Source organism: Oncorhynchus tshawytscha, linkage group LG06 (assembly GCF_018296145.1).
Source record: "Oncorhynchus tshawytscha isolate Ot180627B linkage group LG06, Otsh_v2.0, whole genome shotgun sequence".
NCBI classification, from domain to species: domain Eukaryota; kingdom Metazoa; phylum Chordata; class Actinopteri; order Salmoniformes; family Salmonidae; genus Oncorhynchus; species Oncorhynchus tshawytscha.
The window spans coordinates 61336856-61361492 of record NC_056434.1 but is presented as its reverse complement, the minus strand read 5'-3'; the positions used below and the strand labels follow the sequence as shown (position 1 = coordinate 61361492).

The window sequence follows — 24637 nt, the reverse complement described above, 5'->3', positions numbered from 1 at the left end:
ACGTTTTTGAGGATAAAAAATAAACAGAATGGAGCTCAGCACATGCAAAATCCTAGAGGAAAACCTGGTTGTTTGCTTTCCACCAGACACTGGGAGATGAATTCACCTTTCAACAGGACAATTACCGAAAACACAAGGCCAGATCTACTATGCACTGGAGTTGCTTACCAAGAAGACAGTGAATGTTCCTGAGTGATTGTCTTGCAATGATCAACAACAAAATTTACAGAGCTTGAAGAATTTTGAAAAGAATAATGAGCAAATATTGTACAATCCAGGTGTGCAAACCTCTTAGAGGCTTACCCAGAAAGACGCACAGCTGTAATCGCAGCTAAAGGTGATTCTAACATGTATTGACTTGGGGTTGTGATTACTTATGTAAATGAGATATTTCTGTATTTCATTTTCAATAAATTAGCAAAAATATATAAAAACATGTTTTCACTTTGTCATTATGAGGTAATTGTGTGTAGATGGGGCAGCCAACCTGACAGAGCTTGAGAATATCTGTAGAGAAGAATGGAAGAAACTCCCCAAATGCAGGTGTGCCAAGCTTGTAGTGTCATTGCGAGGGTTTGAGGCCATTATATGGACCGATATCAGTGCCAACAGAAACTATTTGAATGTAAAAAATGTTTTAAGACATTGAATTTGAATTCAATATTTTTGCATTTGTAATTCACAAATGGAATAATTTAATTCATGAATTGAACTTGTATTTCATGATTTAGAATTGAGTTGAATTAATATCGCATTCTGTTTTAAAATTCAATTTCAATGTATTTAAATATACAAATTCAATATTTATATATTCAGTTTCAGGGATGGAGCAGAGAGAGAGAGACACAGCTGCATGTGAGCTCTCACATTTTTCAATGTGTTTTTTTACAAAAGGATAGATCTAGATTAGCACGAAGGTGTGAAGTGAGAGGTGTTCAATGCCGTTGGGCCCAACAAGTGGCAGGAGTCATTGAAGCCATCCACTGGCATTATTTACAAGAAAGCTGCCTCCAGAAATAAAAGCTTCTCCCAAGTGGGTCAGACATCTACTCCCGCTGCCTGCTGCACTGCTGCTTGGATTCCACCTGCCGATCTGTTCATGGTCTGTCCTGGCCTGTCTCCCCCTGTCTGGTACAGCCCCCCTCCCCCTCCTGAGCTTTCGCTCGCCTCCAGCACACAGGCACTGTTGGGGTGAGTGATTCTGAACTTACAATGGCTAGCCCCAAGTCGTTATATATTTTTTTAATTCTTCAGAATTTGAGCTTGGAGAAAACTGCTGGTTTACCTGGAAAACAAGATGAACTGGCACAGACAGACAGAAAACACAGGTATAAATACACAGGGGATAATGGGGGAGATGGGCAACACATGGAGGGGGATGAAGACAAGCACAAGGACAGCTGATGTGTGACAGCTGATGTGTGACAGCTGAGGTGTGACAAGTGCTCCAAGAAAGCCCCACCCATATACATCCATCCTTATGACATTATTTATCCGAATAAAATACCAAATACAGTGAGTGCCTTCAGAAAGTATTCATATCCTTTGATTTATTCCATATTTAGTTGTGTTGCAGCCAATTCAAAATGGATGACCTTTATATTTGTCACACCCTTCTACACACAATACCCCATAATGATAAAGTGAAAACATGTTTTTAGAAATTTTTGCTAATTTATTGAAAATTAAATACAGAAATATACATTTACATTAGCATTCACACCCCTGAGGCGATACATGTTAGAATCACCTTTGGCAGTGATTACAGCTGTGATTTTTCTCTGAGTAAGTCTCTAAGTGGTTTCCACACCTGGATTGAAAAATAATTGCACATTATTGCTTAAAAAAAATGTTCAAGCTCTGTCAAGTTGGTAGTTGATCATTGCTAGACAGCCATTTTCAAGTCTTGCCATATATATTTTTAAGCCAATTTACATAAAAACTGTAACTAGCCCACTCAGGAACATTTAACCTCGTCTTGGTAAGCAACTCTAGTGTAGGGCTTTGTGTTTTAGGTTATTGTCCTGCTGAAAGGTGAATTTGTCTCCCAGTGTCTGTGGAAAGCAGACTGAACTAGGATTTTGCCTATGCTTAGCTCTATTCCTTTTATTTTGGGGCAAAAAAAGTCCCTAATCATTGCGATGACAAGCATACCCATAATATGATGCAGACACCACCGTGCTTGAAAATATGAAGAGTGGTACTTAGTGATCTGTTGTGTTGGATTTGCCCCAAACATTACACTGCATTCATGACATAAAGTGAATTTCTTTGCCACATTTTTGGCAGTTTTACTTTAGTGCCTTAATGCAAACAGGATGGATGTTTTGGAATTGTTTTATTCTGTACAGGCTTCCTTCTTTTCACTCTGTCATTTAGGTTGGTATTGTGGAGTAACCACAATGTTGTTGGTCCATCCTGTCACAGCCCCATTAAACTATGTAACTCTTTTAAGTCACCATTGGCCTCATGGTGAAATCCTTGAGCTGTTTCCTTTCTCTCAGGCAACTGAGTTAGGAAAGACACCTGTCAATTTGTAGTGACCTGCTGTATTGATACACCATCCAATGTGTATTTAATAATTTCACCATGCTCAAAGGGGTATTCGATGTCAGTTTTTTATTTTTCAGGAAGTTCCCTGGATTTTCAGAGGTGTAAAGCTTCTTCTTTCATTTGCCAGGTCAACACTCATTACTCTCTCCTGGCTTGTGTGGGTAATAATGTAACAGTAGAGTGTTGCCTGCCTTCCTGTAACCCAAGAGGGGTTAGCAGGGCCTGTATTGTGATCCAGTAATAACCCTGAAGCTGATATTGTCGGGGACAGTAGCGACCCATCATTCAGGGCAGGTGGGGCTGAGTCCCACCTGTTTTGTGCACTGTTTTGAGCACTAGCTCAGTGCTTTCTGTGGTGGGTCTAGCCAGCAGAAAATATAGAGCGTTGCACCTGATTGGCTCAGTTTTCTGTCATGATTGGCTCAGTTTTCTGTCACTCATGGGACAGTACATCCTCCCCAATTCTTAGGTTGGATCTCAAAACTTTTTGCCCCTTGGATTCTGCCATAGAGTTATATTAGAAGTGCCCATCCAAGAAGGCTCAAGGTCATTGGCCATAGATAGAATGACATCAAATCACATTATATCTACAGTAGCTTTGATTTGACTGATTATGTCAACATCTTACTTTCAAAGTCTTAGCAAGCAGTCACCATCAGTTGTCATTAAGCCGCCAATATGCTGGCAAATCCTTTTTAATCCTTGCCATATGAAGAGAAATAATGAAGAGAAATTATAGATAAAACATATCGGTGCTCATCGGCCATTGCACATAAAGATTACACAACAAGTTGGAAATCGCAAATTCAACAATGAGTTGTTTGGAGGGAATCAGTAGCTAACTGCAAGCATGGCAAAGAAACCACTAATATTAGCCTGCTATTCAATGGAGTGGCTGTGTTTTTTTACGAGTTCTGGCCATAAATCCAGAGAATGCTAGACTTTGATGACAAAGTTTGATGACAAGATTTGCCCACAAAGGACCGCTGCGCCACCTTCACAAGGTGAGTCCAAAAATGTCTTGTGTGCTGCTGCATTAATGATGTAATATGCCAGGGATAAATGTATAATGTAGCCAAGAAAGTAATACTAAGTGTATGTTGTGTAGTAAGCTGTTAGCAGCCCATGTGCCTCACCCTAATAATTTGGTCTATTTGCACCAACGCGGTATTGTAAACACATAACCTCTGGAACTTCCGGAGCCGACAGAGATGGCCGCCTCGCTTCGCGTTCCTAGGAAACTATGCAGTTTTTTGTTTTTTTACGTGTTATTTCTTACACTAGTACCCCAGGTCATCTTAGGTGTCATTACATACAGCCGAGAAGAACTACTGAATATAAGATCAGCGTCAACTCACCATCAGTACGACCAAGAATATGTTTTTCGCGATGCGGATCCTGTGTTCTGCCTTACAAACAGGACAACGGAGTGGATCCCATGCAGCGACCCGAAAAAACGACTCAGGAAAAGAGGGAAACGAAGCGGTCTTCTGGTCAGACTCCGGAGACGGGCACATCGTGCACCTCTCCCTAGCATTCTTCTCGCCAATGTCCAGTCTCTTGACAACAAGGTTGATGAAATCCGAGCAAGGGTAGCATTCCAGAGGGACATCAGAGACTGCAACGTTCTCTGCTTCACGGAAACATGGCTAACTGGAGAGACGCAATCCGAGCGGTGCAGCCAGCGGGTTTCTCCACGCATCGCGCCGACAGAAACAAACATCTTTCTGGTAAGAAGAGGGGCGGGGGCGTATGCCTTATGACTAACGTGACATGGTGTGATGAAAGAAACATACAGGAACTCAAATCCTTCTGTTCACCTGATTTAGAATTCCTCACAATCAAATGTAGACCGCATTATCTACCAAGAGAATTCTCTTCGATTATAATCACAGCCGTATATATCCCCCCCAAGCAGACACATCGATGGCTCTGAACGAACTTTATTTAACTCTCTGCAAACTGGAAACGATTTATCCGGAGGCTGCATTCATTGTAGCAGGGGATTTTAACAAGTCTAATCTGAAAACAAGACTCCCTAAATTTTATCAGCATATCGATTGCGCAACCAGGGGTGGAAAGACCTTGGATCATTGTTACTCTAACTTCCGTGACGCATATAAGGCCCTGCCCCGCCCCCTTTCGGAAAAGCTGACCACGACTCCATTTTGTTGATCCCTGCCTACAGACAGAAACTAAAACAAGAAGCTCCCACGCTGAGGTCTGTCCAACGCTGGTCTGACCAAGCTGACTCCACACTCCAAGACTGCTTCCATCACGTGGACTGGGAGATGTTTCGTATTGCGTCAGACAACAACATTGACGAATAAGCTGATTCGGTGTGCGAGTTCATTAGAACGTGCGTTGAAGATGTCGTTCCCATAGCAACGATTAAAACATTCCCTAACCAGAAACCTTGGATTGATGGCAGCATTCGTGTGAAACTGAAGGCACGAACCACTGCTTTTAATCAGGGCAAGGTGTCTGGTAACATGGCTGAATACAAACAGTGCAGCTATTCCCTCCGCAAGGCTATCAAACAAGCTAAGCGCCAGTACAGAGACAAAGTAGAATCCCAATTCAACGGCTCAGACACAAGAGGCATGTGGCAGGGTCTACAGTCAATCACGGACTACAGGAAGAAACCCAGCCCAGTCACGGACCAGGATGTCTTGCTCCCAGGCAGACTAAATAACTTTTTGCCCGCTTTGAGGACAATACAGTGCCACTGACACAGCCTGCAACGAAAACATGCAGTCTCTCCTTCACTGCAGCCGAAGTGAGTAAGACATTTAAACGTGTTAACCCTCGCAAGGCTGCAGGCCCAGACGGCGTCCCCAGCCGCGCCCTCAGAGCATGCGCAGACCAGCTGGCCGGTGTGTTTACGGACATATTCAATCAATCCCTATACCAGTCTGCTGTTCCCACATGCTTCAAGAGGGCCACCATTGTTCCTGTTCCCAAGAAAGCTAAGGTAACTGAGCTAAACGACTACCGCCCGTAGCACTCACATCCGTCATCATGAAGTGCTTTGAGAGACTAGTCAAGGACCATATCACCTCCACCCTACCTGACACCCTAGACCCACTCCAATTTGCTTACCGCCCAAATAGGTCCACAGACGATGCAATCTCAACCACACTGCACACTGCCCTAACCCATCTGGACAAGAGGAATACCTATGTGAGAATGCTGTTCATCGACTACAGCTCGGCATTCAACACCATAGTACCCTCCAAGCTCGTCATCAAGCTCGAGACCCTGGGTCTCGAACCCGCCCTGTGCAACTGGGTTCTGGACTTCCTGACGGGCCGCCCCCAGGTGGTGAGGGTAGGCAACAACATCTCCTCCCCGCTGATCCTCAACACTGGGGCCCCACAAGGGTGCGTTCTGAGCCCTCTCCTGTACTCCCTGTTCACCCACGACTGCGTGGCCATGCACGCCTCCAACTCAATCATCAAGTTTGCGGACGACACAACAGTGGTAGGCTTGATTACCAACAACGACGAGACGGCCTACAGGGAGGAGGTGAGGGCCCTCGGAGTGTGGTGTCAGGAAAATAACCTCACACTCAACGTCAACAAAACTAAGGAGATGATTGTGGACTTCAGGAAACAGCAGAGGGAACACCCCCCATCCACATCGATGGAACAGTAGTGGAGAGGGTAGCAAGTTTTAAGTTCCTCGGCATACACATCACAGACAAACTGAATTGGTCCACTCACACAGACAGCATCGTGAGGAAGGCGCAGCAGCGCCTCTTCAACCTCAGGAGGCTGAAGAAATTCGGCTTGTCACCAAAAGCACTCACAAACTTCTACAGATGCACAATCGAGAGCATCCTGGCGGGCTGTATCACCGCCTGGTATGGCAACTGCACCGCCCTCAACCGTAAGGCTCTCCAGAGGGTAGTGAGGTCTGCACAACGCATCACCGGGGGCAAACTACCTGCCCTCCAGGACACCTACACCACCCGATGCTACAGGAAGGCCATAAAGATCATCAAGGACATCAACCACCCGAGCCACTGCCTGTTCACCCCGCTGTCATCCAGAAGGCGAGGTCAGTACAGGTGCATCAAAGCTGGGACCGAGAGACTGAAAAACAGCTTCTATCTCAAGGCCATCAGACTGTTAAACAGCCACCACTAACATTGAGTGGCTACTACCAACACACTGTCAATGACACTGACTCTACTCCAGCCACTTTAATAATGGGAATTGATGGGAAATGATGTAAATATATCACTAGCCACTTTAAACAATGCTACCTTATATAATGTTACTTACCCTACATTATTCATCTCATATGCATACGTAGATACTGTACTCTATATCATCGACTGCATCCTTATGTAATACATGTATCACTAGCCACTTTAACTATGCCACTTGGTTTACATACTCATCTCATATGTATATACTGTACTCGATATCATCTACCGTATCTTGCCTATGCTGCTCTGTACCATCACTCATTCATATATCCTTATGTACATATTCTTTATCCCCTTACACTGTGTATAAGACAGTAGTTTTTTTTTTGGAATTGTTAGTTAGATTACTTGTTCGTTATTACTGCATTGTCGGAACTAGAAGCACAAGCATTTCGCTACACTCGCATTAACATCTGCTAACCATGTGTATGTGACAAATAAAATTTGATTTGATTTGATTTGATTTGACATAACGTTAGTAGTAGTGGCGCTTGGTTTGCACGTGCAAATTCAGCACACACAACATTCTATATTAGAATTGTGTTATTTGACATGTCAAATTAAAAGCTTATTTAACATGTCAAATCGTGTTATATGACATGTATCTTTTTTTGACAGGCAACGACCCAAACGGCGTCCAATGTGCCTGACCCTAATCATTTGCTCTATTTTCACCTTTTAATTTGCCTACTGTTCTGACTTGGGGATGCACAAATAGCCTATAACCTGTGTTAGAGAAATGTAATCATCGAATATTGTAAGAGCTTTCATTATGTTTTAAATGCCCCATTTATTTATCCCACGGTTCTGACTTGTACATGGAGTACACTGTAATAGGCTGGCCACACCGCTCGCGTTGCCAATGGCTAAAATAGAAGTCCTGTCTATTTCTGACGCAGGTCGCGCTCCAAATCCTGCCTCTCCCATCTCCTCATAGGTTTATAGAAGCAGGTACCCACATGCCATCTCCTTATTGGTTATACCCACGTGGGTGATTGAAAGACAAACTGTGTTCCCGGTCGGTGTAGTAATACTATGAAAGTTTAGATGCCAATCACCATATAAGTTCAAAGATGAAAAAGCCCGGAAGGAGGAGAGATGACTAGAAACGATTTGGTTGACCGTTTTTATGTGTGGATTAATTGTCGGAGTAGAGGACCTTGTGCATTTCAGGTAAAATACCAACTCAATGTTTATATCCCTGGACAAATTAGCTAGCAACAGCAAGCTAGCTAAATAGGACAAATTAGCTAGCAAGAGCAAGCTAACTAGCTAATTTATCATAAATGTTTAATGCTTTTCGACCTGTTCCCAAATTAATGTAATTGGTTCAGAGTTTATTTTGATATTTTAACCTGCTTGTCGTGATCACGTTTCGTGTAGGGGGACAAAATACATTTACGCACAATCGCACCCGGGCGCAGCTGGTTTGGGTTCCGTGTTAAGAATGGCCCATGTTCTGAATTCTGTCGCTGTACAGTACATTTCAAAAGTGCTGAACAAATAGTTATATTGACTAAGTCCATCGTCGCTTGCTCGTTCATGTGTTAATTGAAATCACTGATTGCCTCTTATCAGCTTGTCGTCCCCTTATTTAAGCAAGTCTGCCATATCAGCTATGTTTTTTTAAGGCACTAAATGAAATTGTTTCGCTGACAGACAAGGCTCTGCTGAAAGTGGTAAGGTGTTGGGACTCTGCTGTTGGGACAGCTTTATGTAGGCCCTAACAGTTTGTGGGCACCGTTTGTCACCGTTATAGTGCAATTAATGTATTGTTTAGTGTTGTGTTGTGTAGTGGCTTTGCAGGCATGCATACCACTTCTTTTTTGGGGCCCACTAAAATGTACATGACAAATATGATGTTGAAGGTGCATTCAACATGTCCCCGACCATCCATAGGGTCATGTGTGCTGGATGAGGACTGATGAGAGCTTTGAACCCTGAACGCGTAGTTCTGCCTTTACGTTGGAATATGTTTTTTTAAATTATTTTTTTTAAAGCCTTTCAAAAAATCAAACCCTCACAACCCCGCCATTATTTCATGTGCGGAATTTCCGAGTCTTGTCTATCTACGCTTTTCCTTCACACTGAGATCTGAGGCAAATCGTTTTCTTTGACTGTCTTCCTTTTCTGTTAGGTAAAAGGGAGAGCACAAGGGAGTAGCGTATCAGTGATCATCTGGCTTTATCTGAATTTGTCACGCACTCCAAGCTGGCTGTCTGGCTGCAAGTATCTCTCTGATGAAGTACAGGATGTTCTGGGTGAGCGAGATAAAAACGTACTACAGGGAAAGGACTCTCCCCATTTGTTGCAACATGACATGGCTATGTGCCCGTAATACAGTACAATACATTTGCTCGCTGAAATAAGAAAGTAATGAAATCTACTGTATCAAACTAACCAGACAAAGTGTATTTCTAATAATAATTCTGTCATTTCAGAAAATACACAAAGGTTATTCTATTTTCGGGAACAATTGAACCGGTCATTTAAAAATAGAGAATCTCGGCCATAGTGAGTTTGAGATATGGAAGTGTTGAGTGACTTTGTATGTAACCTTTGTGTATTCCTAAACATTGCAGTATCAGCATTCCATTTTTATTCCACCTGCCCACGTGACTTTTTATTTTGGTTCGAATGAGCCCCTACTTACTCAAAAGCTGGTTAGATGTACCTCCTATTCTGAGGCATGTGTTAAAATAAACAAAACGCAATCTCGTGTTCCTCCAACTCATATCAGTATAATAAATACACTAGTTACAAATCAAGCAAGAATTAAAATGTCCTTTAATTTAGTGTTACTGTATAATATCACACATATTACCTTTACTCATCAACTCAATGTCATCCGTTCAGATAGATATCGTAAAATCCTCTCACCGGAGCAACATCACAGTTGCAGTAACAGAATGATTATGTTCTGTATTCAATACAACATGGAGAATAAATCATTTGATAACTGGTATCTTAAATGAAGAATCTTAATATGGTATATATGAAGGACTTTTGCAGAGCAGCCATTTGAACGTTCAAGCGCATGAAGACATAACACACACTCGAAGAGAACAAAAAGACCATGAAAAAGAAAAAGCTATTCAAATATAGATTTTTTTTTTAAATTACCATTTCAATTTAACAAATGTACAGTACCAGTCAAACGTTTGTCCACACCCTACTCATTCCAGGGTTTTTCTTTATTTTGACTATTGTCTACATTGTAGAATAATAGTGAAGACATCGCAACTATGAAAGAACACACATGGAATCATGTAGTAATCAAAAAAGTGACAAAGAAATCTAAATGTGTTTTAGATTTTAGATTCTTCAAAGTAGCCACCCTTTGCCTTGATGAGAGCTGGTTGCCATATTTTGTTTTTTAAAGTTGACTCAATTTTTTTTAAAAGCACAACAATCTGAGTTTTCTGTAAAACCTTAGTGCATATGTCAAATGTAGAGTAGGGCTGCTCATTAGAATTACCAACACGATGTCACTTAAAACACAATTATTGTTTTTAATAGTAATAAGGTTGGTATTACTATCTACCTAGTTACCTATATTTACATAAATCAAGATTCTCTCTGTATCATATTGACCTTGTTGGGAGGTCATTTGGGCCATAAAATGTACACTCTCTGAGGTGGTGGGTGCAAGCAAAATAACTCCAATTGGTCAATATTCCAGTAAATACAGTCAAATGAAGTGGCAAACAAGTGTAAAAGAACATGCCATCGCCCTAAGATGAACACTGCACACTTTTTTTAATGTTCTGGCATGTTCCAGTGAAAGATATACAAACATCAGTGCAATAACCTATTAAAAACAATCTTTAAAAGTTGCATTTTTGTGAGCCATAGTCATATGAGTGATTACCTGTAAAACAAAGAAAATAAGGATGTATATGAAGGGTATTTTGCCTGAGTGTTCAGTTCATAAATACATGTTTTAACTATATAGTAGCTGATACCTGATAGCACATGAGGAAGAATTTCAGTTCATGAATCTACTTCTTAAAAGCTTCATTTACCGTTTTTGTAATGCTTTTGGCAACTATATTCTCAGTCTGATCTGGAGTTGCCTGTGTCCTCCTGGGTCTCCCCATAGAAGGGCTTTTGACTAGCCTCCTCCAAGACGTCCATGGTGTCCCGTAGATTTACTGCTATGGAGAAGTTATTGGGCTTCAGGGTCAGCCCATAGGTGTAGTCAATGGTGGGCAGCTTGTCCGGGTCGGGACTAAAGTGGGCCTGGTGTGCCAGCAATGCAGTAAATAGGAACAGCTGCATCTTGGACAGCTCTTCTCCGATGCACCGCCTCTTTCCCAAGGAGAAGATGAGCACACTGCTGGCCAGGTCCTTGTTCAAAGAGCTGTCCTGGTCCAGGAAGCGCAGGGGGTCAAAGGTCTCTGGTTGTGTCCACCTGGCGGGGTCGTGGTTGCTGGACCACTGGTTGATGAAGATCACTGTGTCCTTGAGGATGGTGTAGCCCATGATGGTAGTGTCGTTGATGGTGCTGTGGGGAATGGTGAGAGGCACAAAGCTGGTGAAGCGCATCACCTCGTAGATAAAGGCCATCACGTAAGGCAACTGAGACTGGTCTTCGATGGTGGGCAGGCGGCTCCGGTAGACCACTTTGTCCACTTCCTCTTGGAGACGCAGCTGGATATGAGGAAACCTATATAGGACATGGTCAAAAGTGAACACTCAGAACACAGGTATCTTTGTTCATTGATATAATAATTTCCTATTGGGAAGCTAACCTCCATTTCAACACTGAGGGCATACTCAATACATCAATATTTTTTGATGGGTAACTATGAGCAGCAGGTTGATATAGGCTACAAGTTATTTGGCAATTTGTTATTTGGGGATTTGGTAGCATGGTTACAGTTGCCAACATGCCAAGAATTCCTAAGTAAATACTAAATACTGGACAAAATAAACATGAATTACTATCGAAACTGTTTTATTTCTCCCGCGCAAACTGGCAACTCACATCATGATGTTCTGCGGCTCAGATTACTTTATCAAGCGAAATTTCAGTACAGCGGAGCCCTCATGAGAGGCTTCTAATACCTGCCTGGGCACTTCTCCTATTTAAGACTATTACCTAACATCCTAGTTCTGCTACTGACGTGCGGGACACAGGAGCACGTAAAGGAGTAGGCTGCCAGCAAAAAAGAGCAGAGCATAGTACTCTTTCGTTATTTGATGTTGATAGTGAGACAGTGGCATACTAGTACATTAGGTTGGATCATTCTCCCAAGACAAAATTGCTTTTTCTGTTTTACGCATAGGTTTTCTCAACTTAAAGCATATATGCTATTGTGAATTGATGAATGCACTTAGTGTAAGTTGCTTTGGATAAGAGCGACTGCTTAATGACTAAAATATAAAATGTTTTGTTAATAGAACATATTATAGCCTATGGGAAAACGAGAACTTTAATTACACTTTAGCTGATTCAAAATTAATACGTAGGCTATTACCTCACAAGTATCAGAATGATCCATTGGAGTGCAGTAGACAGTGTGTCTTGGCTTGCTCCAAAAATGTCACCAATAGTAGGTGGCACATAATCTTTGCCTGGCGAGACTCCGGTCGAGCTGTCCTGAGAATGGTCCAATGCCATGATGAAAGCATCTGTCATGTCCCGGATTGTGCTTTGCTGAATGGTCTTTCGATGCTCGACAACCTTAGTAACGATAAATTTACTGAACTCCCGGTTGAGCTCTTTAAAATTGTCAAAAATGGTTTTTATTGGGTTGGGAAAATACTGGAGCCAAGGCATCACATCAACGATGCTCCCAGCCCCTACTGTTTGGGTGAATTGATCATTTCGTCCCACAACTTGCGCAAACTCTGCGTCGTCGTAGGAATACCTCTTTCCAAAGCACACGGCGGTCATTATGTTAGCTGTTGATACCACCAAGTATGTCATCGGCTGGAAATATTTGTGCTCTTGCGTTTTTCCCAGGAAAAGACGGAGCAGCTCCCTAACTTCGCAGACAACGTGGTTTTCGAAGGTCTTTTTGGAGTTCATGTTGCCGGTGGAAAACATCCGAACAGTAGATTGGGCTACTTTTCGGTGCACTTTCCACCATTCGCTGAATTTTCCAAAAGCAATGCCATCGCCATTGGAAACGTATTGAAAAGAAGTAAAGTCCGGTCTGCCTGCGAAATCATATCCCTTTTTGATGAGCGCCTGCCTGATTGCGTCGCCATTCAGCACCACAACGTCCCGGCAGCCGAGTTTGATTCGAAAGACATCCCCATATTTCCGTGCCATGCGAGAGAAATAGAGGTGAGGAGTTTTGCCAACCTCTACTGCGTTCCCAATGACCGGCCAAGCGAAGGGTCCAGGCGGGCTGCATACGTCCCAGTTCCGCCTGATCCTGCGCCACAGGTGCACTGCAAAGACGACAGTCAAAGACGCCAATAATATACTCCGTGGCGATGGCCAGGTCATCTCCTCGAATATAATGTGCATGTCCATTATGAAGCCTATAATATATTGAGAGAAAGCAATGTTATTTCTGGGGGAAAAAATATTAACTCATTCTAGGGGAACTCACAAGTAAAATTAAGAATATAGTGGTAATATTATTGCAGCACAAAATATGGCACAACATATCCTATTGTTAACGGGTCAAATATTGAGGATGGAAATACACCACCTTGCAGTCAATTCGTTGCTTCTTCCAAGTAAAGAACAGCCTTATGTTAATTGCAGTCTGTCGGTTACTAATCGATGTTTTGAAGAATAAGCTCCTGTCCTTTGTCCCGTCGATGCCGATGGTAAGACTACATTTTAATATAAATGCAAGAAGCGCGGTAATTATAGGTCACGTCTTTATATAGCGGATCCAGTGATTGAAAGTAAGGATTATTGGAGAATAAAATCCTCATAACCTGCACAATAGACAAGAAAGTAAACCATTATACGTCCAGTAACTTAATTTGTCATTTGGTGCAGTTCTAGACCTTCCACACTCCACATGCGAATAGCCTTCTGCTGTCCCGAGTTAAATGATTTATCACAAACAGAAGTGTCAAATAGCATCATAGCTCGTCAGCGTCTGAGTCCTGGTTTGTTGTAAGGGGTGTCTGCTCCCCTCCCTCCCTCCCCCTCACACACTTACACACTTACACACTTACACACACACATACACACACACACACACACATTCTCACGCGCTCTCACTCACTCTCTCTTCCTCCCCTCTTCCTCCCTTCCCCCTCCCCTACTCAAAAAGTTGTCCATTCCCTCGTTGCAATTGGAGGCAGAATGCAATCACCACTAGCCACTAGGAACTCAATACTTTGCTGGATAAGTTTTGTCAAGGGATTATGGATGTCCAATCAAATCAACGTATTCATTTGTTTTATTTAATTGGTTACCATTCACCAAATATGCCTATATTTGGGCCTAGGCTTTAGCCTCATATGTAGATGGTTATATGTTTAGATTTAATGCTAATAGCCGAACAATAACTACAACCATGATGAAATATCAACAAAAATGAAAGATCATATGATTTTAGCAGCCTAATACTAGAAGATAGAACTACCATACTACTATTAATGTAACATTATTATTAGTAGTAGTAGTTTTTTGTATTTATTATTTGTTTGACCTAATATTATTCGAATTATCATTAGAAATTGTATACTATTATACTATGAAGTTATTATCGGTTACAGCTTGAAAGTACAAGATGTAGTATTGTATTGAATTTAATTTATAAATGATGATTAGTGTCTGCGGAAATGTAGGCCTATGGTTTATTAAAATGCAATATAGTGGGTCTTATCATGCAGCAAATGAGAGAGGCCTTGTTTCATTTGAACTATATTCGACTCCTGTTCCTTTTACGCAAATAAATCGTGTGTTTACCCATTCATACTGTCAAATTATTTGATATTGCAATTTATGAAGGATTCATACGAATGTGTGTGTAGGGGACACGTTTTCCAGAATTATGTGGTGCTATGCTATATTTCGTGAATTATTCCCCAAATGGAAATAACATGCATTTTTTTATGTCCTTTAATGTGTTTACATAAAGGCTACTGCGGATCATACACATCAATAGAAATAAACGTTTTTGTAGACTGACCGAGTGTTTCTGGTATAGTTGTATTTCTTATTTTACGGGATACAGTTTCCAACAAGTAAAATGTGTCCGTTTTAATTTATAATGATAAAGAATTGTTAATTATGAGAGGTCTATAAAAACATTTGACTTATTATTACTCATTATTAGCTGATGCTTTATTCCGTTATCGAGGCCTGATACGTGACAGGAGCTGGGTTTTCAAGCATACCTGCAATCACGTACTAACTCTTGATGAAGTACATTTTATATCGTAAAACATAGGTGCTTAATTTATATATCATTTGTCATTTAGGCTATTGCACAGAACTGCATGAATTCTGGCAGGACACAGAGTAAACTATGTAAATATCAAGTTGTTCCATGGCATTTTTGTTTCCCCACATGTCTTGCCTCCATTTAATCTTAAGAAACATTTGACGTTTGATATATTTAATATTTGTTAATGGGTTATTGGTCATATTTTGTCAAAGCATATGCAATTATGATAGGCCTGTCAAACGTTGCTCATTAAGACAAATGGATTAGGCTGCTTGTCCAATGTATACCACCAGGAGGAGACTGTCCCTATTTTATTTTTTAATTTCACGAATTACAAGACATTGTATTACAATTGTATTCTAACTATTTCCCTAGGCATGTATTTGAACGGTTATCTTGGAACACAAGCTATTGGAATAATGGTTTACAAGTTTTGTCTACACAAAAATCAAAATAAGCATGATTGAGATAAAGGCATGGCGGCTACATATTATTGTTTTTTTTAAAGGATGTCTTCCGCATTTAACCCAACCCCTCTGAATCAGAGAGGTGCGGAGGGGCTGCAATAATCGGCATCCACGTATTCGGCGCCAGGGGAAGTGCATGACACAGATCACTACATTTCTGTGGATTTATGTCCATTCTACTCACTGTTGAGCATCTCATCTCACCGCACCGTTCACAAATCACACAGCACAATCGTGTTAGTCAGAACGAAGAGATTTGTCACTTGTTTTGTTTTTTTGTTTTATTGGAGCAAAACATGTTTTTGACATGAAGTTGCTGGCATTGTCTGTGGTTTCTTGCTGTTATAATCGATGCGTGACGTGCAGGACCTTTGGCTATAGTTTTAAGACTTCAGTACCACGGACAGCGCATACAAGATAACTCCGTGTTTATTTGCGACAGCTATTATTTCAATTATATAACCTAATGCTTTTGAGTTTGAAATCGAAAACTGAAATGGGTAGTTTCGTTTTCATTCTCATAACTGTTCATGAGCACTCACTTGAAATACAATGCAAAGCATACATTCACTATTCAATATACACTATATGACCAAAAATATGTGGACACCCCTTCAAATGAGTGGATTCGGCTATTTCAACCACACCCGTTGCAATCTCCATAGACAAACACTGGCAGTAGCATGGCCTGTACTGAAGAGCTCAGTGACTTTCCACATGGTTCCGTCATAGGATGTGTGTAAAAATCGTTGCAACACTCACTACCGAGTTCCAAACTGCCTCGGGAAACAACGTCAGCACAAGAACTGTTCGTCGGGAGCCAAGCGTCGGCTGGAGTGGTGTAAAGCTCGCCGCCATTGGACTCTGGAGCAATGGAAACGCTGTCTCTGGAGTGATGAATCGTGCTTCACCATCTGGCAGTCCGACGGACGAATCTGGGTTTGACGGTAGGCAGGAGAACGCTTCCTGCCCGAATGCATAGTGCCAACTGTAAAGTTTGGTGGAAGTGGAATAATTGTCTGGGGCTGTTTTTCATGGTTCGGGATAGGCCCCCAGTGAAGGGAGATCTTAACGCTACAGCATGCAATGACATTATAGACAATTCTGTGCTTCCAACTTTGTGGCAACAGTTTGGGGAAGGCCCTTTCCTATTTCTGCATGACAATGCACCCTTGCACAAAGTGAATTCCATGCAGAAATGTTTTTTTGAGATCGGTGTGGAAGAACTTGACTGGCCTGCACAGAGCCCTCACCTCAACCTCATCGAACACCATTGGGATGAATTGGAACGCCGACTGCGGGCCAGGTCTAATCGCCCAGCATCATTGCCCAACCTCACTAAAGCAAGTCCCCACAGCAAAGTTCCAACATCTAGTGGAAAGCCTACCCAGAAGAGTGCAGGCTGTTATGGCAGCAAAGGGGGGACCAACTCCAAGAAGTTAATGCCCATGGAATGAGATGTTCGACAAGCAAGTGTCCACATACTTTTGATCATGTACTGTATCTCCTTCTAGAAGATATCTTTCTATTTTTTATTTTAACATGCCTACATAATTTTACTCTCAAAATTGACTCTTTACCTAAATGTCAACACCTGTTATTAAATGCTGATAAATAAAATAAATATGAAACATATATTAAATATTCAATGGTCAGCACATTTTCCATCAATTTATATTAAATAGTTTGCACACTTTGAAGATGGCGCCGAAGAACATGGCTGACGTTTTACATTCCCCCCACCAATTGTGCAATTTTTTTTTGTGTGTGTGTGTGTGTGTGTGGGGGGGGGGCATTTTGTGGTAACTTATTTTTTAACTTATTGTGTACGTAATGTTGCTGCTACCGTCTGTTATGGACGAAAATATCTTCAGACATCAGAAAAGCGTTTACTCACCGCGGACTGGAAGAAACTTTTTCCTTTAATACTTCTTAGGGCTGAGATCCCGCTAACGGCATCGATATGACAACAGCCAGTGAAAGTGCAGGGCGCCAAATTCAAAACAACAGAAATCCCATAATTAAAATTCTTCAAACATAAATGTATTTCACACCATTTTAAAAATACACTTCTTGTTAATCCCACCACAGTGTCTGATTTCAAATAGGCTTTACGGCAAAGCACCACAAACGATTATGTTAGGTCAGAGCCAAGTCACAGAAAAACAGAGCCATTTTTCCAGCCAAAGAGAGGAGTCATAAAAGCACAATAGAGATAAAATGAATCACTAACCTTTGATGATCTTCATCAGATGACACTCATAGGACTTAATATTACACAATACATGTATGTTTTGTTCGATAAAGGTCATATTTATATAAAAAAAATCTCATTATACATTGGGTTATGTTCAGTAGTTCCAAAAACATCCGGTGATTTTGCAGAGAGCCACATCAATTTACAGAAATACTCATAATAAATGTTGATGAAAATACAAGTGTTATACATGGAACTCTAGATACACTTCTCCTTAATGCAACCGCTGTGTCAGATTTACGGAAAAAGAGTACTGCGCTCAGAGACCAAACAAGCCAAAAAGATATCCGCCATATGCAGTCAACAGAAGTCAGAAATAACATTATAAATATTCACTTACCTTTGATGATCTTCATCAGAATGCACTCCCAGGAATCCCAGGTCCACAATAAATGTTTGATTTGTTCGATAATGTCCATCATTTATGTCCAAATAGCTACTTTTGTTAGCACGTTTTGTAAAGAAATCCAAACTCACGAAACACGTTCACTAGGAGCAGACAAAATGTCAAAAAGTTCCATTACAGTCCGTAGAAACATGTCACGATGTACAGAATCAATCTTTAGGATGTTTTTAACAAAAATCTTCAATAATGTTCCAACCGGAGAATTCCTTTGTCTTCAGAAATGCAATGGAACGCGAGCTAACTCTCACGTGAACGAGCGTCACGAGCTTGTGGTACTCTGCCAGACCACTGAGTCAAAGAGCCCTTCTGAGCCCCTCCTTTACAGTAGAAGCCTGAAACAATGTTCTAAAGACTGTTGACATCTAGTGGAAGCATTAGGAAGTGCAACATTACCAATATCCCACTGTATCTTCAATAGGGAATGAGTTGAAAAACTACCAACCTCAGATTTCCCACTTCCTGGTTGGATTTTTTCTCAGGTTTTTGCCTGCCATATGAGTTATGTTATACTCACAGACATCATTCAATCAGTTTTAGAAACTTCAGGGTGTTTCATATCAACATATACTAATAATATGCATATATTAGCAACTGGGACTGAGTAGCAGGCAGTTTACTCTGGGCACCTCTGGGCACCTTATTCATCCAAGCTACTCAATACTGCCCCCAGCCATAAGAAGTTAATGAGTCCGACGAGAAGGATATCCTGCTTTCACTGGAACAGGCCCAGATCCAAGCCTTTTGCATGAAGAAAAGACGCCAGACATGGGGACGCAGATCAGGGATCCTTTTGAGAATCCGGAGGCGAGCGAGCAAACTCCCAATGCCTTCCAATGACCTACTATTAAGATTATCCTACCAACGGGACATTAACAACTGTAACATCTTATGTTTCACCGAGACATGGCTGAACGAAGAAGCGGACAATATAGAGGTGGAGGGATTTTCCATGCACCAGCAGAACAGAGACGCTACCTCTGGTAAGACGAAGGGTGGGGGTGTGTGTCTTTTTGTCAATAACAGCTGGTGCGCGATGTCTAATATTAAAGAAGTCTCAAGGTATTGCTCGCCTGAGGTAGAGTACCATATGATAAGCTGTCGACCGCACTATGTACCAAGAGAGTTGTCATCTGTATTATTTGTAGCCGTCTATTTACCACCACAAAGCGAAGCTGGCACAAAGACTGCTCTCAACCAACTCTATAAGGCATAAGCAAAGAAGAAAATGCTCACCCAGAAGCGGTGCTCCTAGTGGCCGGGGACTTTAATGCAGGCAAATTCAAATCAGTTTTACCACATTTTTACCAGCATGTCACATGTGCAACCAGGGAAAAAACTCCTAGACCACCTTTACTCCACACACAGAGATGCATACAAATCTCTCCCCCACCCTCCATTTGGCAAATCTGACCATAATTATATCCTCCTGATTCCTGCTTACAAGCAAAAACTAAAGCAGGATTACCAGTGACTCGCTCAATATGGAAGTGGTCAGATGACGCGGATGCTACACTACAGGAATGTCTTGCTAGCACAGACTGTAATATGTTCTCGGGATTCATCCAAAGGCATTGAGGAACACACCACCTCAGTCATCAGCTTCATCAATAAGTGCATCAATGACGATGTCGTCCCCACAGTGACTGTACGTACATATCCCAACCAGAAGCCATGGATTACAGGCAACATCCGCATCGAGCTAAAGACTAGAGCTGCCACTTTCAAGGAGCGGGAGGCTAATCCGGATGCTTATAAGAAATCCCACCATGCCCTCAGACGAACCATCAAACAAGCAAAGCGTCAATGCAGGATTAAGATTGAATCCTACTACACCAGCTCTGACGCTCGTCGGATGTGGCAGGGCTTGAAAACTATTACGGACTACAAAGGGAAACGACAATACCTTTTATGCTCACTTCGAGACAAGCAACACTGTGACTGTGTGATAACGCTCTCGGTAGCCGGTGTGAACAAAACCTTTTAACAGGTTAACATTCACAAAGCCGCTGGGCCAGACGGATTACCAAGGACGTGTACTTAAAGCATGCACGGACCAATTGTCAAGCTTCTTCACTGACATTTTCAATCTCTCCCTGACCAAGTCTGTAATACCTACATGTTTCAAGCAGACCACCATAGTCCCTGTGCCCAAAGAGGCAAAGGTAACATGAATAAATGATTACCGCCCGTGGAACTCACGTTGGTAGCCATGAAGTGCTTTGAAAGGCTGGTCATGTCTCACATCAACAGCATCCTCCCGGACATTCTAGACCCACTCCAATTTGCATACCGCCCCAACAAATCCACAGATGACGCAATCCCAATCGCATTCCACAATGCCCTTTCCCACTTGGACAAAAGGAACAGCTATGTGAGAATGCTGCTCAATGACTACAGCTCAGCGTTCAACACCATAGTGCCCACGAAGCTCATCACTAAGCTAAGAACTCTGGGACTAAACACCTCCCTCTGCAACTGGATCCTGGACTTCCTGACGGGCCACCCCCAGGTGGTAAGAGTAGGCAACAACATGTCTGCCACGCTAATCCTTAACACTGGGGCCCCACAGAGTTGTGTACTTAGTTCCCTCCTGTATTCCCTGTTCACCCACGACTGCGTGACCAAACACGACTCCAACACCATCATTAAGTTTGCTCATGACCCAACACTGGTAGGCCTGATCACCGACAACGATGAGACGGCCTATAGGGAGGAGGTCAGAGAACTGGCAGTGTGGTGCCAGGACAACAACCTCTCCCTCAATGTGAGCAAGACAAAGGAGCTGATCGTGGACTATGGGAAAAGGCAGGCCTAACAGGCCGCCATTAACATCAACGGGGCTGTAGTGGAGCGTGTCGAGAGTTTCATGTTCCTTGGTGTCTACATCACCAACGAACTATCGTGGTCCAAACATACCAGGACAGTCGTGAAGAGGGCACAACAAAACCTTTCCCCCCCAGGAGACTGAAAATATTTGGCATGGGTCATCAGATCCTCAAAAGATTTTACAGCTGCACCATCGAGAGTATCCTGACCGGTTGCATCACCTCCTGGTATAACAACTGCTTGGCATCTGACCGTAAGGCGCTACAGAGGGTAGTGCGAATGGCCCAGTATCTCACTGGGGCCAAGCTTCATGCCATCCACGACCTATATAATAGGCGGTGTCAGAGGAAAGCCCATAAAATTCAGACTCCAGTCACCCAAGTTAAAGACTGTTTTCTCTGCTACCGCATGGCAAGCGGTACCAGAGCACCAAGTCTAGGCCCAACGTACAATTTACATTGACCCCCCCCCCATGTAAACAGCTGCTACACGCTGTTTGAGAGCTCTGTTGAATTAGTAGGGAATCCTGAATGAACAAAAATTACTGAATTATAACACTTACTGAATTAGGATCTTCCAGTTCTGTTCTCCTGTTTTTGTGGAATTCTTCTTAGCAAGGTAAAAGTGGTACTTCAGATGATGATTCATATGAAGCATTAATGATACGCTCAAAGGCAAACATCTCATCATCAGAAAATAAAATATCCAGATTCAGGAAGTGAGCTGAACCATGACAGAAGCGTGTGTGCGTGTGTGCGTGTGTGTGTGTTTGTGTGTGTGTGTGTTTGGCTCAGAGGGGTGTGTGACTGCTGAGACTACTGAGCCCGCAAAGCCCAGTCAGTGGTCAAACTGGTGATCCTGAACATCCCTGGTCATGAGAAACAGTGTGCGTGTGTCTATTCTAACAGGCTTGGGATATTTACGGTTATTCTGTGTAATTGGTGAGAGGGGTGCAAAGACGGAGCTTCAGAGAGGTCTGCATGAGATGAAGTGGAATCTATTCACAAGGTAAAATACAACAACCCAGAACCCCCCCTGATCTTATTGACCTTTAACTGAGTAAACTCAATGACTCAAACTCAATGAACTCAACCAATTTATGTCATCATCATTATGTCATTGATTTAGTGAACTGACTGCTATGAGCTGAGTAGTTCTGAATAGGTGAAATAGCAGGCCAAACTCTAGTCAAATTCTCAATGGTAAAATGATGGCCTCTTGAGTCATTTTATTTCCAACACAATTTCCTACCATCCACAAGCCGCATCGCGAGCGCCTATTACCATGAGCTACGACTCAGAGGATTGCAATAGCAGTGCTAGGCACTTGTTGTTTTTTAACCCTATCCCAAACCCTTACCTTAACCACTCAGAATTAATGCCCTGTTGCCTAAATTTAACCAAAAACTGTTTCAGTTTCAGTTTTGCACAGTTTGACTGACAGCTAACATATATCAAAATATGCGTAATTAAAACGGCCACACAGTCCATAATCTACAGACAGCACCACAGACGGCCCCACACACCATAAATGGGATCGCGGGTTCAATCGCAGTACTATGCGATCCGCTAGCTACAGCTCTGAGGATCGCGGGTTGAATCCCAGTAATTTGCAGTCATTTGCATTTTTTGTTTTTTTGTTTAAACCTTATCCTAAACATGAACCCTTACCATAACCATTTGGAATAAATGCCTCAGGTTAACACTGTTAACAAAATTTTACAAAAATGTAAACTTAACAATCAAGGTAAATATCTGTTTCACTTTTACGCAGTTTGACTGACAGCTAACATACGTCAATATAAACCATACGTCATAATTAAAACAACCACACACTCCATAAATCTACAGACAGCACCACAAACGGCCCCACATGCCATAATTAAAATGACCAGCCATGTCATATCTCTATTGCTGAGAGGGATGGCATCCTCTTTGGAGCTTGTGTTGCGAAAAAGTTAAAGGGCAACTCATTTTCAACCGCATTTTCAACATCTCCAGCACAAAACCAATGTCAACATATGTGAAAAAAGTTTTGTAGAAAAAAAGAAGAAAGTTCACCAGTTCACTAACGATTTACTTTGACTACATATCCATAAATAACTACATATCCATAAATAATGTATTACACATCTATAAGCATTTATAACGGTCCCAACCACATTATTAAAGGTTAATGAAATATATACATAACATATCTATAGCGCATTCATGTCATTCTATGCAAGAGCTCATATTTAGGTATCTTAATAATACATGCATAATTACAATGACAGCGTTGTGTCATCATTATGGCTGTTCTCAAAAGTGAGCTTCTGCCATACCAATGTTAGTGAATATGTCAAAAGGCCAAACCACCTTAAAAATATTATGCTGATATACACTGAGTGTACAAAACATTAGGAACACCTGCTCTTTCCATGACATAGACTGACTAGGTGAATCCAGGCGAAAGTTATGATCCCTTATTGATGTCACCTGTTAAATCCACTTCAGTCAGTGCAGATGAAGAGTAGGAGACACCCCAAGAGTCGATTTCTGCGCCCCGCGGAAATCTAATTAGCACAATAAAAAATGCCCCGTAAAACTCTAACAGTTTAAAGTGGAATTTCACTCTGGCTCTGCCACAGCATATACTCATTGGTATATTACCAATATTACGTTTTTATCATAAACTTCACAATTTTCCAAACCACAAGCTAGAACTAGCACATTTTCATTTCACTGGTAGAATTGGGAAGTGTCGACTCCCTGTGTATTCGTCTGCTCATAGTGAACCACAAAATTCCTAGCGAATCCTGATACCACCCGCTAGGTAGATGGGGTGTTCCCACAAACTTGAATAATGGCGTTGTTTACTTCGAATGACCAACAAACAGTAATCTAAGAACTTCTCTAGGCAAGATTTTTGTTGAAAACGTAAATTTTTCACTAATGTTTGTCATCATGCCCGTGTTGTGTTCTGTGCTAAGTATAAACTAACGTGAAAATGTGTTATCTTTCACCAATATACCTACCAGTGAGTCACCCAGATTCTGCCAGTGGCTTGCGTTGCGGCTATCAAGAATGATGCGGTGACCAAATATATTCAGAGGGAATAGCTAAAGTTACAGTCCTAATTTAGCTAGCTAGCTAGCTAATGTTACAGTGCTGATAGCTAACTCATATAGCTATCTTTTCTGGTATGCACACTGTCAATCAATTTTGCCTATGCCATTGTAGTCACTGCTTGACTGGCAGCTACCTTCAGCAGAATAAACATGTTTGTTCTATAAGGGCACAGGGCAAGACCCAGATTCAGACACGGGAGGCAGATGGTTGGAGGGTACTATGGTGTTGAATGCCGAGCTGTAGTCGATGAACAGCATTCTCACATAGGTATTCCTCTTGTCCAGATGCCCTAACCCATCTGGACAAGAGGAATACCTATGTGAGAATGCTGTTCATCGACTACAGCTCGGCATTCAACACCATAGTACCCTCCAAGCTCGTCATCAAGCTCGAGACCCTGGGTCTCGACCCCGCCCTGTGCAACTGGGTA

The 24637-nt window shown here is 42.0% G+C and overlaps 1 protein-coding gene across 2 annotated transcripts; it reads right to left on the bottom strand.

The window, feature by feature from the left end:
• Positions 1–10151: 10151 nt before the first annotated feature.
• Positions 10152–13797, bottom strand: LOC112252828 (cytochrome P450 1B1). 2 transcript variants are annotated; one of them, XM_042323478.1, is made up of 4 exons: positions 13441–13797; positions 12253–13267; positions 10795–11438; positions 10152–10640 (listed from the first exon to the last, which is right to left on the bottom strand). In XM_042323478.1, exons 2-3 carry the CDS (start codon positions 13257–13259, stop codon positions 10826–10828), a joined length of 1620 nt encoding a protein of 539 aa, XP_042179412.1. In that variant the 5' UTR covers positions 13260–13267; positions 13441–13797; the 3' UTR covers positions 10152–10640; positions 10795–10825. The 2 variants fall into 2 exon arrangements, with proteins under 2 accessions (XP_042179412.1, XP_024280233.1); XM_024424465.2 differs by having other exon boundaries at positions 10152–11438.
• Positions 13798–24637: the final 10840 nt, after the last annotated feature.